Source organism: Oryx dammah, unplaced genomic scaffold (assembly GCF_014754425.2).
Source record: "Oryx dammah isolate SB20612 unplaced genomic scaffold, SCBI_Odam_1.1 HiC_scaffold_20, whole genome shotgun sequence".
NCBI lineage: Eukaryota > Metazoa > Chordata > Mammalia > Artiodactyla > Bovidae > Oryx > Oryx dammah.
The window spans coordinates 18,081,174-18,098,671 of NW_024070204.1; the positions used below are offsets into that span (position 1 = coordinate 18,081,174).

The 17,498-nt window shown below is 34.8% G+C and overlaps 1 protein-coding gene across 3 annotated transcripts in view; it reads right to left on the bottom strand.

Annotated features, from left to right (window-relative positions):
* The window catches only part of CDH18 (cadherin 18), a 602,757-nt gene that overhangs the window by 407,403 nt on the left and 177,856 nt on the right, over positions 1 to 17,498 (bottom strand). For all 3 annotated transcript variants that reach the window (XM_040262487.1, XM_040262489.1, XM_040262488.1), the window contains exon 2: positions 7,859 to 8,342. In XM_040262487.1, the coding sequence (XP_040118421.1) occupies positions 7,859 to 8,086 (228 nt within the window). In that variant the 5' untranslated portion in view covers positions 8,087 to 8,342. The remainder of the gene's footprint in view (positions 1 to 7,858; positions 8,343 to 17,498) is intronic.

The following is a 17,498-nucleotide window of genomic DNA, read 5'->3' on the forward strand; positions in this document are numbered from 1 at the left end:
CTTGGCCATTTTGCCTTTGTGGGCCTTTTTCTTTTTTCAATTAAAATGATAAATTCTATTTGCAATTGTATTTATATAAAGACTAATATGGACAATTATATTCATTTTCATAGTTTACTCTGAGTTGAAAGCACATTAAGATATTTTCCTGAACTCTTTCAGTATTGTGGCCATAATGATTATGCCATCTTAAACTACTAAGACGTTGTAGCAGAGGTGAAAAAATGTGTCTATACATTGCCAAATGCCCCCGAGTGTTAAAGTCACTTTCTGTTTAGCACCACTGATACACTCAAGAACAAATACACACATATTAACATACAGGTGGTTATGTTCATATAGTAATACCAAGTATACATGGTGAACAGATTCATAGGTTGTGCCCATAGTACCGCTTTATACTGATGATGTTTAAAAATTTTCCAATACAGCACTAAGAAACACTATATATAATGAGCGCTAATGCTATTAATTTCAACATTTTTAGGTAGTTCAAACATATTGTCACTTTTCTCTAAAACTAACGTGAAACTTAGTGAAATCTGATGTCTTTTAAAAAAGAGATATCAGGTTCTATATCACTACAAATTAAATGAAGTATATGCCAAATCAAATTTCTCTTTTGTGCACCCAATTTCTTTTAGGACTGGACCTAAATAGTTAAAAAATCCAGGATGATTATTGAGAAATTTCTATATCCATATGCACCTGCACACCATGAGTTAATTTCACATGACATCATTTCATCACATGGTCACTTGTACAAAATTAAAATGTCATGTTTTCATACAAGAAGTTTTCCATTTCAAAGAAGTTATGGTAAAAAAAAAAACTTTTATAAAATCATCATCTTGACAATAAAATGACAATTGGAAGCTTTTCTGGCTGTTTGTTTAATTTTTAATTCAGAGTTCATGATGACATTAAAGTTATCTTTTTTTTTCTATAAAACCTGAACCTTCCCATTCCCTTTTACATGATTTATTCTCTCTTGAACCTCAAAATCATTTATTTAATTTGAAGTTACAGTACTTCATATTAAAAGAGATTTGAAGGCTCTCTTTTTAAAGACAGAAAAAATAGAGAATAATGGAAGTAATGGTGATGATGAGAGGGGAATTTCATGCACTATATACTAGAAACTGATTTTCATTAAAGAATTAGATATCTTACAATTTGTTCTTTGGCACTGCCATAACTAATCCCCCTTCCCATGAAGAGATCACTTAACTGTTTCAAGCATCGTTGGTTTCCATTATTTGAGGAATTTGACAAGATGATTTAATTCCTTTATGCCACCAGAATTCTTTTCTTACTTTCTATATGCTTGCTGTGGTTGTTTTTGTTTTGTTTTGTTTTAATAAAGCACATTTAGAATAATTGCCTAGAGTCTACACTTTACTCACACATATTGCCATTGTTTAGTCACTAAGTTGTGTCAGACGTTTTTGCAACCCCATGGACTGTAGCCCACCAGGCACCTCTTTCCGTGGGATTTCCCAGGCAAAAATGCTGGAGTGGATTGCCATTTGCTTCTCCAGGAGATCTTCCTGACCCAGGGATCAAACTTTTGTCCCCTGCATTGGCTGATGGATTCTTTACCACTGACTCACACACATAGGACATGGGAAAAGAAGGGAGTTAGAGGCAGAATTTTAGTAACTAAATTCTTTATAGAAGTACACAATAGTTTCTACATGATACAGTTTTTAATCTGGAAAAAAATCCTAACAGTCATAAGAACATACACTATAAAATGAAGAGAGGTAAATAAGGGAAATGTAATACATTTGTTCATCCTGAGAAAGTCTAGTCTCATTAATTTTTATTATCAAAGATATGTTTAATGTTAATAAGGCCCAAATCCTAATGCTATATTGTTAATAGACTAGATATCTTAGCCTAAAACATGTTATACAGAGGAACAGTTTTTGGTCTTACCTTTAATTTGATTCTATTCTATTCTATTCTATGTTTTATTCTATTATTTTTAACTACCAGATAATACAATATAGATACTATACACTTAAAGATATACTGAAGTAAACATAGCATCTTTTATCTCTCATATAAGAATTTTTGGCCAGTTAAAGAAGTCATCTTCACTATTTTTGAAGTGAAAATTTTCATATTACATGTATAATACATATTTATTAATGTATTTATGAAGCAGGACACCTAGCTAATCACAGCAATTATCACTTGAAATACATGAAGCTCCCTGTCAGTGTTTGTATAGTAACAAACATTATTTCCAGTAAGTGTTCTTAGTTAAATTCTAACAGTTGCACATATTTAAATACTCCTAGAATATACCAGAAAGAGTCAGTATACTTTCAACTACAACCTGTACCCTAATGTATTCTATTGGTAAATATGAGACATAAATGCAATACAGTCAATAGCTAGTGATCAAAATATGATATCATACATATTCTAAATTATAGCTTTTGATCTCTAAAGCAAACAATTCTACTTTTACACCATGTTTCTTTATTCCATAAGCAACATTTTCTAAAATATGTAATAAACTGTAGATATTAAGACATGAATAATGCATTTTTAATATCCTGGCACTAATTCTGAACACCAATATTTCAAATTTCAGAAAAATTCAAATCAAATAAAAGTGTTGTTTCAATTAAAGGAATGCAAAAGATGATCAAATTAAAATAATACATTTCTATAAAGCAAAACTTATAAACAAAGTCAAAGGGTAAATTGCAACTGTGAAAAAATTATTGGTAATATTGCTGGCAAAGATTTATTCCATCTATTATGTAATTATTGACTAGTACTGATAAGTTTAAAAGAGTAACAAAAGGGCCTAAAGAGTCAGTTAGTAAAAAAAAGGAATATTCATATCGCCTCAACTATAAAAATGTGATTAATTTCATTCATAATAAGACAAACATATATTGAAAGCACATAGAGATGCAATTTTTCACTTATTTACAAAAGTCCAGATCTTACAATCCTATTTGTTGGCACTGCTATAGAGAAATATATATTCTTACATATCACTAACAGAGGTGTAAAGTACACTACCACCTATGGAGGAGGATAGGTAACATCTACCAAAATTAAAGATTTTTAATTTTTTGAGTCAGAATTCAACTCTGGAAACCTCTTCCTTCAGGGACATCTATACATTTGCTAAATGATGTACGTACAAAGACATTCGTTACAGTACTGCTGCAATGCAACTAAATAGCAGTAACAACGAAAATACCAAGAGCTAATAAACATTCATTAAAATAACCTTGGGAGAGGGCATGCCAGTGAAAGAGGTGAACTAAAGACCTCTGCAAATTCACACTTCCATAAAAGAAATGTTTGATGACAGAGATTTTTGTTTCAATAATTTCAAATAATTATTACAACCATTAAAAGGACTACAAAAGGCTATAATTTATAGAACCCTTTCCAGTGAATTACCACAGTTGAGCATTACAATAGGCACGGAGACAGAGTTCTGTGTAAATGAAGATGAAACAGTCCCATAACTGCTTCCAGAGTGTTCACAGTCTACTAGGTGAGGCAGGAACCTTGAAAAAGGGTTTCAAATATTTTCTGTAAATGGTCATTAGTAAATACTTTAGACTTTGCGTATATTACTTTATTTCACTGCTTCTCAGTTTTACCATCATAGCTGGAAAACAGCTACATTCAATACATAAATGTGAATTTAGTTGCATTACAAAAAGACATCATGTTTAGAAACTGAATTTGGTTTTGTGCTATTTCCATGTATCACCAATAATACTTAAAATTTTTCAATAGTTATTATTATCTATTATGCAAGCAACACCAGCACAACCACAGACAGTGGTTTAATTGACAATCTAAACTATAAACCAAACTTTAAAACACACTTGAATTAGAAATATGAAACAGTATTTCTCAGTGTTCAGTTCAGTTCAGTTGCTCAGTAGTGTCCGACTCTTTGCGACCCCATGAATCGCAGCATGCCAGGCCTCCCTGTCCATCACCAACTCCCGGAGTCCACTCAGACTCACGTCCATCGAATCCATGATGCCACCCAGCCATCTCATCCTCTGTTGTCCCCTTCTCCTCCTGCCCCCAATCTCTCCCAGCATCAGAGTCTTTTCCAATGAGTCAACTCTTTGCATGAGGTGGCCAAAGTACTGGAGTTTCAGCTTTAGCATCATTCCTTCCAAAGAAATCCCAGGGCTGATCTCCTTCAGAATGGACTGGTTGCAGTCCAAATAATCTCCTTGCAGTCCAAGGGACTCTCAAGAGTCTTCTCCAACACCCCAGTTCAAAAGCATCAATTCTTCAGTGCTCAGCCTTCTTCACAGTCCAACTCTCACATCCATACATGACCACTGGAAAAACCATGGCCTTGACTAGATGGACCTTAGTCGGCAAAGTAATGTCTCTGGTTTTGAATATGCTATCTATGTTGGTCATTTTCTTCATGTTACATGTAAGGAAATCAAAGACACTTACCAGTTGTAATACAGATAAAAAAAAAGAAGTCATAACTCAGACTCTGCTGTTTACTTAGTAATTCTCATTATCTCATGAAAGCAATGAGTCTACCCTAATGATGGGTGTCATACACAGCCTGCATTTTAGGATGCGTGTGATATTTTATATAAAATTAAATTCTTAGTTATAATGGGACTCATTTAGCTCTGTTCAATTTTAAAAAAATAAAAGACAATGATCTATAGTAGTTATTATATAATTTTTGGAAAAGAGAGAAGACTTTTGTTGCAAGGCTATAATTACATTACCATATAGGTTTTTTTCTGGGAAGAAAGGACTTACTTACTAACAAATGTGCTATTATAGCTTCCTGACCTTAAACTTTCAAGTATTTAAAAAGATCTTTAATAAATCAGGGAGATCAAATCCAAGATATATATATAGATAGATACATAGATACATAGACACATACTATACATAATAATTTTGGTATTTAATCTCTCATGGCTTTTACATTCTGAAAAAAGTATGAATTGTCAATTACACATACCTGTATATATGTATAACTGCATATATTTAAAGTGTAGATGCTGTATACATAATATATGTGTGTGTGTATATATATATATATATATATATACTATTTACCATTAGAAATTTCCTTACCCTTATTAAAAAAAAAATCTCTTAGTAGTAAGTAATATGTATTGACCAATGTCAATATAATAAGTTCCCTTGTAATAAATCCAATCATTGACTAACAAAACTCAAATAAAATTTTAAAAAATATAAAAGAAGTTGGTAAGTATCAAACAGTTTGGCTTGAGCTCTGGCAGTTTCAGATGTTTTATAATGTGAAATATAGAAATAGATATACAAAATTATAATCCAGAGCTTAAGGATGATGGAAACAAACTTATAATGTAGAAAATATATTAATAACAGAACTGTATTTTATGACTATTATTTTTGTTGTTGTTGACAAAAATCCTGTGGACATTTCTGTGTCAGAGAGGGGTAAAGGAGATAATTTTCAGATCTTTGGATGTGTTCCCTTCTCATGCTCATAGAAACTGTAATGATTTTATCTTCTACTCAGGAACACTTTGAAAATATATGGCTGGTTCATTATGAATGAATTCATATGTATGTAATAATGCATTTACTTTATTTAAATATAAATTATTTTCTTTAATAAAAATAATGGGTCAGGATCATGTGTATTGTTGGATACACAAGTACGTGTGTAATGTTGGACACTGAAAGTTTTTTTTTTTAATTTTCACAATCATGTATGTATATATATATGTTTGTAGGGGATGATGTATGAGGGGAATGAGCCTGTACAGTCAAGTTAGATTGCTCACAAAGGCAGATGAATATTGAGAAAGAAGATTATGAGTAAAGGGATACAAGTCAGATACAGAATAAGAGGACCATACCTTAAGGGTGTGACCCTTTAATTTGTCTGTTAATACTACAACTAGAATGGACACCGGTTTCTGCAGAACCTTCACAAAGGAACAGTTTCCCAGCCCTCACCACCTCCTGGTGGCTCACAAGCTCTCAACCATATGTTCTCTGGTGCCCAAGCCCAGAAAGATTATTTGTAACTAAACTACTGATTGAGATTTCATCTTTTACTAAAACCATCAAAAACTGAGAAGCTATCTGATCTTTCCCTTCTTCTTTCTAGCAAATTTTATTTTGATTTCTAATTAAACTAAAATGGCAAAAAGTAAACAACAAAATATTTTAACATATATATTTTTTTTCCTTTTGGAATACTCCAAAAAAGAAATATTTTTCTGTTCCTTCCCTCACCCCCTCCTTTTCAAGGAGTGAAAGGGTTATAGAAAAAAGATTTTGAAGTTCATAACAAAAATAACTTTACAGTAATTCAGTATATTATGTTTTTACTTTTAGTATACTTATTTCCATTTACTATATGGAATATACCATAGGGAAAATACATAGAACGAAGATAAGGGGTTTTTCTTCTTGATTTGATATGCATAATCAGAGAATGATAGATTTCTTCCAGATCGTTTTGTGCTTCATATTCTGACTCCATAGCTCCTGCCTTGTATGGAAAACACAGCTGCAACTCAGTTCCTGTTGGATGAGAGGTGGAACAGATGGCTGTGCTCCTGTACTGCCTACACATTTGGGAAGCACCCTGGCTTTGGATGGAGTACTATTTTTTTTTTTTTTTTTTTTAGCACTAACAGTGCTAAAGTGAAAATAAATAGTCAAGCAGGGAGCTAGAAGTCACGGAGCCTGGTGATTCATTTCACACAGTCCAGGTTCAATGCATGATACAGGATGCTCAGGGCTGGTGCACTGGGATGACCCAGAGGGATGGTATGGGGAGGGAGGTGGGAGGGGGGTTCAGGATGGGGAACATGTGCACACCCGTGGTGGATTCATGTTGATATATGGCAAAACCAATAAAATATTGTAGAGTAATTAGCCTCCAGTTAAAATAAATAAATTTATATTAAAAAAAAAAAGAAGTCAGGGAGCTTGTAGTCATGAAAATTCTACTGCTGTGCTTGCTTCTTTTCCCATAGGTACTGAACCAACCTAAGTGTGGCTGCTTGCCAGCCATCAGTAATTTATCAGAAGACTGTCTCCCCACTTCCCATGTTCTTCTTTACCCTGGAGCCTCAATGACACGTGCTTAAATTCCCTCTTATTACTGAGCACACAATTTCCTAAAGGGTTTGACCAGCCATTAAATTGTCTTGTCTGTATGTCTAAGAGAAAGGAAAGTTGGTGTGAAGTTCCTGATCATTTTATCAGCTTCATTCTTTGGGGATTTTAACAAAACCTGTACTTTGAGTATATATTTAATCTATACTTAAAATAAATTACTATGTATATGGAAGTTAATTTGGAGATTTGATAAATATCCATGTGCTTATAAAGGCTGACAAATTCAACAACAACCTTTGTAACGATTAATAAAAATATATTAGAAGTTGTAGATTTTCTTAGCTTTATGTACAACAGCAGTAGATTAAAAAAAAAAAATCTGTAAATATCAATGCTCCAAGAAATGACATGGTGAATTCTAATACACCTTCACAGTACTAAAGACAAAATTACTGAATTGTGTGTTTAAAGTGTTTACATTTTACATGAGAGAACAGAAAGAGTGATACGCTGGTAAAGAAAATTCAGTCTAGTACCTATGAACTGATGTTTATGGAGATGTGACATGCTTGGCGATGTTCATTTTTTATAATCATTATTTCAAAATGTTCAGAATAAGAAATAACATTCTATAACATAATTCACTTGAAGTTCCATATCTCTTCAAATCCAACTCCAGCTCCACCCTCATCACACCCCTCAATTTCCCAGGAGAGGAAAAAAAAAACAATAAACAAAAACTTACTTTTCCAACATACTGTGGATCTGGTCCCATATGTTCTTCTAAAACAAAGAACTGATTCCAAACCCATCCCCGTTTGGGACGGTGGTGGACTTCTGTTTCACCTTCGATGTGTTTGGTTTGGTTTCTGGTCCCCTTGATGGAGCTGTGGTGAGTGGTTCCATAACACCTCTGCACAAAACAGAGACACACCAGGACTGGGCAGATGCAGGAGGTACTCGTAATTTTCATTGTAAGATAACTTTCCAGTTCACAGCCTTCTTGATTTTCCTTGTCAGCTACAAATGCCTAGTGAGCATTTGAGAGAGAAGCCAATGCATCTTCTGGAAGGACAGTCCTAAGAAAATTGTTTAGCATGTCCATGATTTAACAGCCCATCAGGGAAAAGTCAGGCTGCATTTACATCCTGATACACTTAGAGAACCAAAGCCGTAGGTGTGTGACTCTAAGTCTTCACAGCAGGTGAACAGGGGTAACCATTTTCTACCTGATAGAAAGAAAGAAAATTATATACATTACAAAATATGGCAATTTTAAGTATTTGCTCAGAATACAAATTATACTGTTTTGCAGGGTGATGCTGATAGGCAAAGAATATGTTCAAGTTCTTTAGGAAATAAACACAAACATACACAGTCATTCTTAAGTCTGTGCATGGTATTTTTACACGGGCATACATATTTGTATTTTAAATCCCAACTTTATATATATATATAATTATTTAAAACAACAGAAACATAGTTAGTCCTAGAGAGATTAAAAATTGACCATGAATATGTACCTTATAAAATGTGACTTATTAGGGACTCCACACTAAGTGCAAATTTTTAATTTGTTTTTTGTGTTTATCTTGCTTTTGTTAGATGTAATACAACTTAATATAAATCAATCACCTATTACACGTGACTCATAGAACTTCACGGAATATTCCCTCAGGTTGAAAATATTTCACACACCATCACAGCAATCAAGCAGGTACTTAAGATCTTTAGTAAGCAAAATAGAAGAAAGAAGATGGCTGAAAAATATGCATGCTATTGAAAGCCATTCCACATCTGGGATAAGATTAACACAACTAAACAAGTACGAATATCAGTGACTGAATACTAGCTTGCTCGGGTTTTAGTAGGCCTGTAGATAATACTCTAGAATGTGGTCTTCACCTTCAGGCAAGAGAGATTCAAGCTTAGAATGACACTACACATAATTCTAGCAGCTATGCAAAGAGAGGTACGGAAAAAAAGATGGTCGCAAAAAGAATAGAGGAGGAAATACTTTGCTTTTCAAATAAAGAATGCTGAGGACTTGAAATTCAAAGACTTGCTCCTTGGAAGAAAAGCTATGACCAACCTAGACAACATATTTAAAAGCAGAGATATTACTTTACCAACAAAAGTCCACCTAGTCAAAGCTATGGTTTTTCTAGTAGTCCTGGATGGATGTGAGAGTTGGACTATAAAGAAAGCTGAGTGCCAAAGATTTGATGTTTTTGAACTGTGGTGTTGGAGAAGATTCTTGAGGGTCCCCTGGAGTACAAAGAGATCCAACCAGTCAATCCTACAAGAAACCAGTCCTGAATATTCATTGGAAAGACTGATGCTGAAGCTGAAACTCCAATACATTAGCCCCTTGATGTGAAGAACCAACTCACTGGAAAGAACTCTGATGCTCAGAAATATTGAAAGCAGGAGAAGGGGATGGCAGAGGATGAGATGGTTGGATGGCATCACTGACACAATGGACATGAGGTTGAGTAAGCTCTGTGAGTTGGTGATGGACAGGGGAGCATGGCGTGCTGCAGTCCATGGGACTGCAAAGAGTTGGACATGACTGAGTGATGAAATTGAACTGACCTGAGGACTTGAACTTTGGTTTTAGTACAACTAGACAATAAAGTGAAACTTCAGAAACATTTTGGAAAACAAAAGACAGGATTTGGGATGGAAAAGTTTGAGTAAAATTATTAGCTTTTTGAAACCACATTAAACTGTGTAGCATGTTTTTCTCTATTTGTATATATGTGTGTTTCAACATGTGTTTAGGAAAAAAAATATTTACTCAAGATTATAGCTATTTCGAAGGGTTGACTCATTGGAAAAGACTCTGATGCTGGGAGGGATTGGGGGCAGGAGGAGAAGGGGATGACAGAGGATGAGATGGCTGGATGGCATCACTGACTCGATGAACATGAGTATGAGTGAACTCTGGGAGTTGGTGATGGACAGGGAGGCCTGGCGTGCTGCGATTTATGGGGTCACAAAGAGTCGGACACGACTGAGCAACTGAACTGAACTGAACTGATAGCTATTTCATCTAGTGAAAAACACTAGCTGTATCACTTTCTCACTCCATAAAGTTCACCCTTGCAAATCAGAGCAAACTGAAATGTAGATCTAAACGAATTACAAGGTGGTTGACATGAAAATATAAATGATTTAAAAAACTGAGTATAAGTAATCAATCACAGCAATTCTTTTTCTCAATTGGAAAAAATGTTGCAACGAAAAGAAGTCGGGGAATGAAAAAAATTACAAGGCCCAGAGCAAGGTGCTTTTCTCTATCAGTATCTCTCCCCATGGACTTCCCTGGTGGCTCAGATGGTAAAAGAATCCACCTGCAGGGAGACCTGGGTTTTATCCCCGGTTTATGGAGATCCCCTAAAGGAGGGCATAGCAACCCACTCCAGTATTCTTGCCTGGAGAATCCCCATGGACAAAGGAGCCTGGTGAGTTACAGACCACGGGGTTGCAAAGAGTCAAACACAACCGAGCGACTAAGCACACATATCTCTTCCCATAATTAGAATTAATAAAGATTCTTACTTCACCAATTGTGCAAGAATTATACTGAATTTGAATTGAAATTTTATTTTAGTTGCTAGAAAATATAAATTGAAATCTGCAATATTGTCAAGGGCAAAGACACATTTTGATTGACTTAAAATAATTCAAAAATGCTTCTAACACATTAAAAAAAAAAAAGTAATACCACTCTAACACCAAATGGTAAGAGCAATGGAAAGAAAGTCCAAAAACAGATTTTCTCTTTTTTTTTTTTTGACAACTTATTTACAATGTGTACTCACATGAAACATCTAATTTTGAGTCTCAGTTTTCTCATTGGTGGCTTGAATAATTGATTTGAATAGTCTTCCAGTTTATCTAATACATTATCATTTTTAACATTAATTTTTAATTTATCAAAAGTTTCTTAATTTGGGGGACTTTTCTGGTGGTCCAGTGGCTACGACTCCACACTCCCACTGCAGGGGGCCTGTGTTCCATCCTTGATCAGGGAACTAGATAACTGAATGCCATAACTAAGCCCCAGTGCAGCCAAATAAATAAATATATATTTTAAAAACTTTCTTAATTTCCAACTCATGCATCTCAAAAAAGAGACTTTCTTCTTAGAAGTCATGTTGATTAATATATAGAAGGTGTTGCTTTCTTAATGTCTTCACACCATTTGGTGTGATTTTTAAGTGAAATTAACATCTTTGCCCTTTATGCCAAGTTGTTTAACAAAGCATAATTCATGAGTAGAAGGTGAAGAAAGTGGCTTTTGTAAGGCATTACAGATACACAGAATGAGTGATTTCTCTGCAATAATTTATCTTGTATGACATACCCAAAGTACATAAAGGCAATTTGATGTACCTATGTATTATTTGTTTCTGAATCTCTATTATGACAATTATGAGAAGCAGTAAGTGAGGCCCCACTGAACAAAAGAGCAAATGTAAACATCACGACTATACTTGTGAAAGTAACTTCATTTACTACACAATGAGAGGACAGAAATCCAAATGTGAAAATTGTCTGTCCTATTTCAAGAAATCCGCTCCTGTATAGCTTAGAATTAAAATGTGAATAATAAAAATAAACCACTGGTTGAAAACAACACAATAGAAATACTTTACAGCCATTCATTGTTTTATTGTTGTTGCTTTTTAACTAGCAGCATTCAAACACATTTCCTACTTGCCTGGAACTCTCCAATATATGAAAGGTGATAAACAGAACCCTAAGCATAATACCTAATGGGACCAGATATCTCCTTCTTCTAATCTCTTAGTTAGAACTTGCATCAACGGCATGTGCATATTAATGACAGGCTGCAATACCCTGGAGCAGATGATTGATGGATATAGGGACAAATGAGGCATTTTCCATAGCAGTGGTAAATGACTTAAAGCCCAGATGCAGCCATGGTGAACTTAGCAGCCATAATGGAAAGAGTTTGCTGACAGTTGCCTGAATTAAGGGTCACTTTGGCTGCATAGTTTCAGTGGTGAGTACCAGTAAGAAACGTTGTTTCTTACTGCCTAACTTCTGTTGGTTCCTGTGCTATGTGGTGCCTTAGTCACTCAGTTGTGTCCGACTCTCTGTGACCCCATAGGCTGTAGCCCACCAGGCTCCTCTGTCCATGGGGATTCCCCAAGCAAGAATACAGGAGTGAGTTGCCATGCCCTCTTCCAGGGGATCTTCCCAACCCAGGGATCAAACCCAGGTCTCGTGTATTGCAGGCCGATTCTTTACCATCTGAGTCACCAGTTAAGTGCATGAATACTGGAATGGGTAGCCTATCCCTTCTCTAGCGGATCTTCCCAACGCAGGAATTGAATGGGGGTCTCCTGCATTGCAGGCAAATTCTTTACCAGCTGAGCTACCAGGGAAGTCCCTACTGGTTCCTACTTTTTGCCAAACCTGATTTTTAACACCTTGCACCAATTTTGATGGCTACATAATATTCTCCCAATAAACCGTTTTGTTGCTTTCCTTGGTCAGAGTTGGTTTTTGCTGTTTGATAATGAAAACATTCTCTGATAAATGTCATAATACTGTCAGAATCCCCTAAACATGAATACAGCATTAACTGCACTAATGTGAAATGCAGACTTCTTGCCTCACTGCAGTATCTAATTGAGATGATTCAGCTCTGCCTCCAGAAACTAGTACCCTTGCTTCTGTAACTACTCTTTCTTCTGTAGTTAAGTTACTGTACTGAGTCATGACCTCTGTATTGAGTCATGACCTCAAATGCTTATTCTGCAGAAAACTATCTGTTTATGAGCAGTTTATTCTCTGAGCTTCACATCTGTTATTTATGAATAAAAACTTTCATTGAATCATCTTTAAGCATGCTCAGCTAAATATTTGAATTTATGATTTAATTGCTGAGTATCACTTAAGACTTTTCTTATACTGACTGTCATGAGCATCACCCAAGATTCAGGAATGAGCCATTTACAGATTTTAAGTATAATCATTCTATCAAAGGGCTTGGGGGAAGAGCCATTCTCAAAGAAAAATACTATCACATTTACTCCACATGTATTGCTTTTAACTTGGGCCTTTGACTGGACTTTCTTTCCTGTTCATTCTCAATTTATAAATCTGGAAACCCAAAGAAGTCTAGAGAATACCTTCTGTTTACTTTTTTTTTTTTTTAAAGATTTCTTTGGTATTTTTCTTGTTTTGGAAACATCTGTAAAATATACACTGTCAACCTTATTTTATGAATGCATCTTTCTATTTTCTGTATGTGTGGAGTTATATAAGATACCATTTCACATGTTCAAAAAGCCTAGAATTATAATTGCTACCAAATTCTAAGCATCACATATTACTGGCAGTAATTGATCTGACTTTGCATATTTAAGGAGAAAATGTCAAAGAAGATAAAGCATGATTGAAAGTTCATAATTTTTGAATTTTTTTCATTGCAAATATACAAGGACATCTTAGGTGGAGAAACACATTTTAACGCTAATGTGATGTCCAGTGGACAGAAGGGGGTCTTCTCAGCTGTCAAACCTACAAACCCATTGGATGAGAAGGCTGTTCTTCTTAAGAATGCGATGCATCTTGAACATGATGCAACTTAACTTTTCAACGGTAAATTATTAAAATCCACACTGCCAGGCAGATTTAAATGTAAGGAAATTTATATTTGCCTTTTGGGGTGCTTATATAAAGCAAACATTACAAAAACTGAACAAAACCTATGTTTCAGTTTAATAAAAACAAATGTACTACTATCTATCTTTGTGCATGTGTTTTTATATGTACATATGTATTTACTTATCTATCTACATTCAGGATATTGTGTTCTAGGTGTCCTTAGTCTCTCAGTCATGCCCAACTCTTGCAATACCATAGGTAGTAGCCTGCCAGGCTCCTCTGTCCATGGGATTCTCTAGGCAAGAATACTGGAGTGGGTAGCTATTTGCTTCTCCAGGGGATCTTCCCAACTCAGGAACTGAACCCAGGTCCCTCCATTGCACATGGATTTTAAACCGATTGAGCTACAACCTTAAGTTATCTGTTGGGTTAGTATTTACAGGCAAAACAGCTGTTACTGGTAAGATGCATTCTCAGATGTAGCTCTGACCCTTTGAACTGTGGTTTCCATCATTTTCAGAATGAGTGATGAATAATATCAGTAGCATTCTCTTGTTCTAAGCCTAGCTCTGAGTTTCCAGTGATTCTGGCTTCTGAATTTTGGTTTTACCAAAATTGTCCTCTAGAAATAGCAATCCACTCCAGTATTCTTGCCTGGAAAATCCCATGGAGAGAGGAGTCTGGCAGACTACATTCGATGGGCTTGCAAAGAGTCAGAAACGACTTAGCAACTAAAACATCACTGCCATTTTCAATTTTACTATTTTTTCTATTAGTGTTTTAATCCTCCGTAATTGATGTTATCTGATTAGTAATTAATTTTACTTGTCTACTTAAGTGTCAACTTAAACAGCTCTTGTTTATAGTCAAAATGCAAATATTCATAAATCATATGACATTGTAGAGAACTTCACCTAAGTCAGTTGCAAGTTTTATTTCCAGGTCAGCTCCCAAATCAATATTTTCAATTTCAATCTGTCCATTTCAGGATATAGTTCTTCACAGTCCCAAGATTTGCATATGATCAACTGCATTTACTTAAAACATATATATTTATTTCATATTTAAAATATGTGTATTTCAGAGGTAAAGAACAGACTTTTGGCTCAGTGGGTGAAGGAGAGGGTGGCATGATTTGAGAGAATAGCATTGAAACATATATAATACCATATGTAAAATAGATAACCAGTGAGAGTTTGATATATGACAGGGGGCACCCAAATGAGTGCTCTGGGACAACCTGGAGGGATAGGGTAGGAAGGGAGGTGGGAGAGTCTTTAAGGATGGAGGAGACACATGGAAGCCTATGGTCAATTCATAATGATGCTTGGTAAAACACACACACACACACACACACACACACACAATATTGTTAAGTAAGTATCCTCCAATTGAATAAATAGATTGAAAAAAATTTTTAAATGGGCTTTCCTGGTGGCTTAGGTGATAAAGAATCTGCCTGCAATGTAGGAGACTGGGTTCAATCCCTGGGTTGGGAAGATCTCCTGGAGAAGGGAATGGCAACCCACTTTAGTATCACTGTCTGGAGAATTCCATGGACAGAGGAGCTTGGCGTGCCGCGGTTCATGGGGTCACAAACAGTCGGACATGACTGTCCAAGCACACAAATATAAAATACGTTTTAAATAGTCTTAAAATGTAAAATATTAATTTAAGTTTCATAGAGATGGTGATAAACCCACTACACACTTGCAGGCATTACTTTCTCACATGGTTAATTCAATTTTCTTTGCCATAAAAGCCGTATTCCCCAAACCCCATTTAGTAAAAACCTATCTTTTGTAGCCTGGATCAAAGGGTGTTTCTTTATAAAGACTTCTCTATTTGAGGAGACAATTCTCTTCAGGTCTTTTGTGTTTCTGCACATTTTCTGAGCAAGAGGCATTGACAGCTTTGTTGCATTCCATTTTTTTAAGGATGTTATATAGCAAACACTCTTGGAAGCGACAGAACCTTCTTTGGGGGAAGCAGGTAGATTTATTTTCTGACAATTATAAAGATCATGTCTTTATCTAGGTAAAAGGTTGGAAAGGTGTGTTACTAGATCCTTTAGGAGACAGGAGATCACAAAATTCAGGGGTCCTAAGCTGTGACCCAAATATACTATGTATACGTTACATATCTGGCTGCTTCCTGTTCCTCCATGGCATGCAAGGACAATGGAAACTCATGCTTTCTGCTGTGCTGTAATAAAGCCTTTGATCCAGAGCTTTCTGTGTTCCTGCAGCATCTATAAAACTGTGGCAACCTAACTTATTAACTTGAAAATACAGTAACATCTCAAATTCTTCACTTGAAAGTCATGATATCATAGTTTAATGTAATCCCTTGCTCCTCTGAATTTCTATAACATTTATCTAATTCTTTCTTACTTTTGCAAACCACTATTCTATTTTTTAATGTAGGTGCTATTTAATTTTTCCTTTGAATCAGATTTTTTATAGTTCTTACCATGTTTTATGTATTTTGTATTTTCCATCTCCTATACTGGTTAGTGAAGTACCTTACATATTGTAGCCAATAAGTAATTATTTGTTGAGTGAAGTAGTAAATACATGGGGAACAGACAAATTAGTTCAGGGTTTGTATAGCAAGAATGGTGTTAAAATTCCAAGTTTCAACTTAGAACATTTAATTATAATAATGTGTTACAAAACAAAAAATATATTTTTTTAAAAGTGTGCTATGATGTGGTTCACATACTTTGTTTCTTACTTAAAACTTGTCACAATCAAGGAAGTGAAAGTACTGTACTGGATAACACAGTTTCATTTCATCAATCAAATCCTAATTTCTCACTAAGTTAAACAGAGGAAATTAAGGAAGTCATTCAAATATGGAACTAAATGTGCATGAGTAAACTTTGCAAAGGCATGTACTCTATGCCACTATGAGCAATATTTATTCACTATATATAGATTAAATATGTACATGAACATTCCTACTATGTTGGCATACACACACACATATATACATATTGGAGACCATTTACATTGTTGCTATTCTTCTCTCTCAAGATACACTTCATTATTTTTAAATTAATGCAAACATGTTTATGTAAGGTTTTATTATTTCATACATTCCAGAAATTATGCATAGAAGTAGGAAGAGCAATGTCCTGAAAGGATATGCATAAGTAAAATGATATTCACAATATTGTTTGATTTGGCTGCAACAGTTAATATCATAGAATTATTCCCAGTTTTCAGGTTGCTGATTCTAATCTTCCTAATACATAGTAAAGTTATTCAAAAAATTAGAAAACAATAATAGAAGAAAGAAAATGGTATCCAATGTAATATTTCCTTGCTTATTTGTATTTGTCAGAGTGATGAATATTTTGAATTTCCTCATGTCTTTGAAAAGTACTTCTACCTGTCTTACTATTTTTTGTGTTTTATGTTCTTGTATGTATGTGTGCATTTCATATAATAGGGTTTCATGAAATTAATTTTAAAATGATTATTTGGTTTGATTTAAAGCATCAAAAAATACTAAAGGAATCCTACTGGCAGAGAGACTCAGAGTGGCTTCACTATCGTATGCCAGACTTAAGTCTCTTAACCTCACTTCCCTGGGGGGAAAAAAAAAGACTATATTTCTTAGCCTCACTAGTAACTGAGTATGGTCCAATTCCTGAATTCTAGCCAATAGAATATAGGAACAAGTACTCTGTTAAATTTATAGGAAAGTTCCCTAGAAGGCTATTGATATAT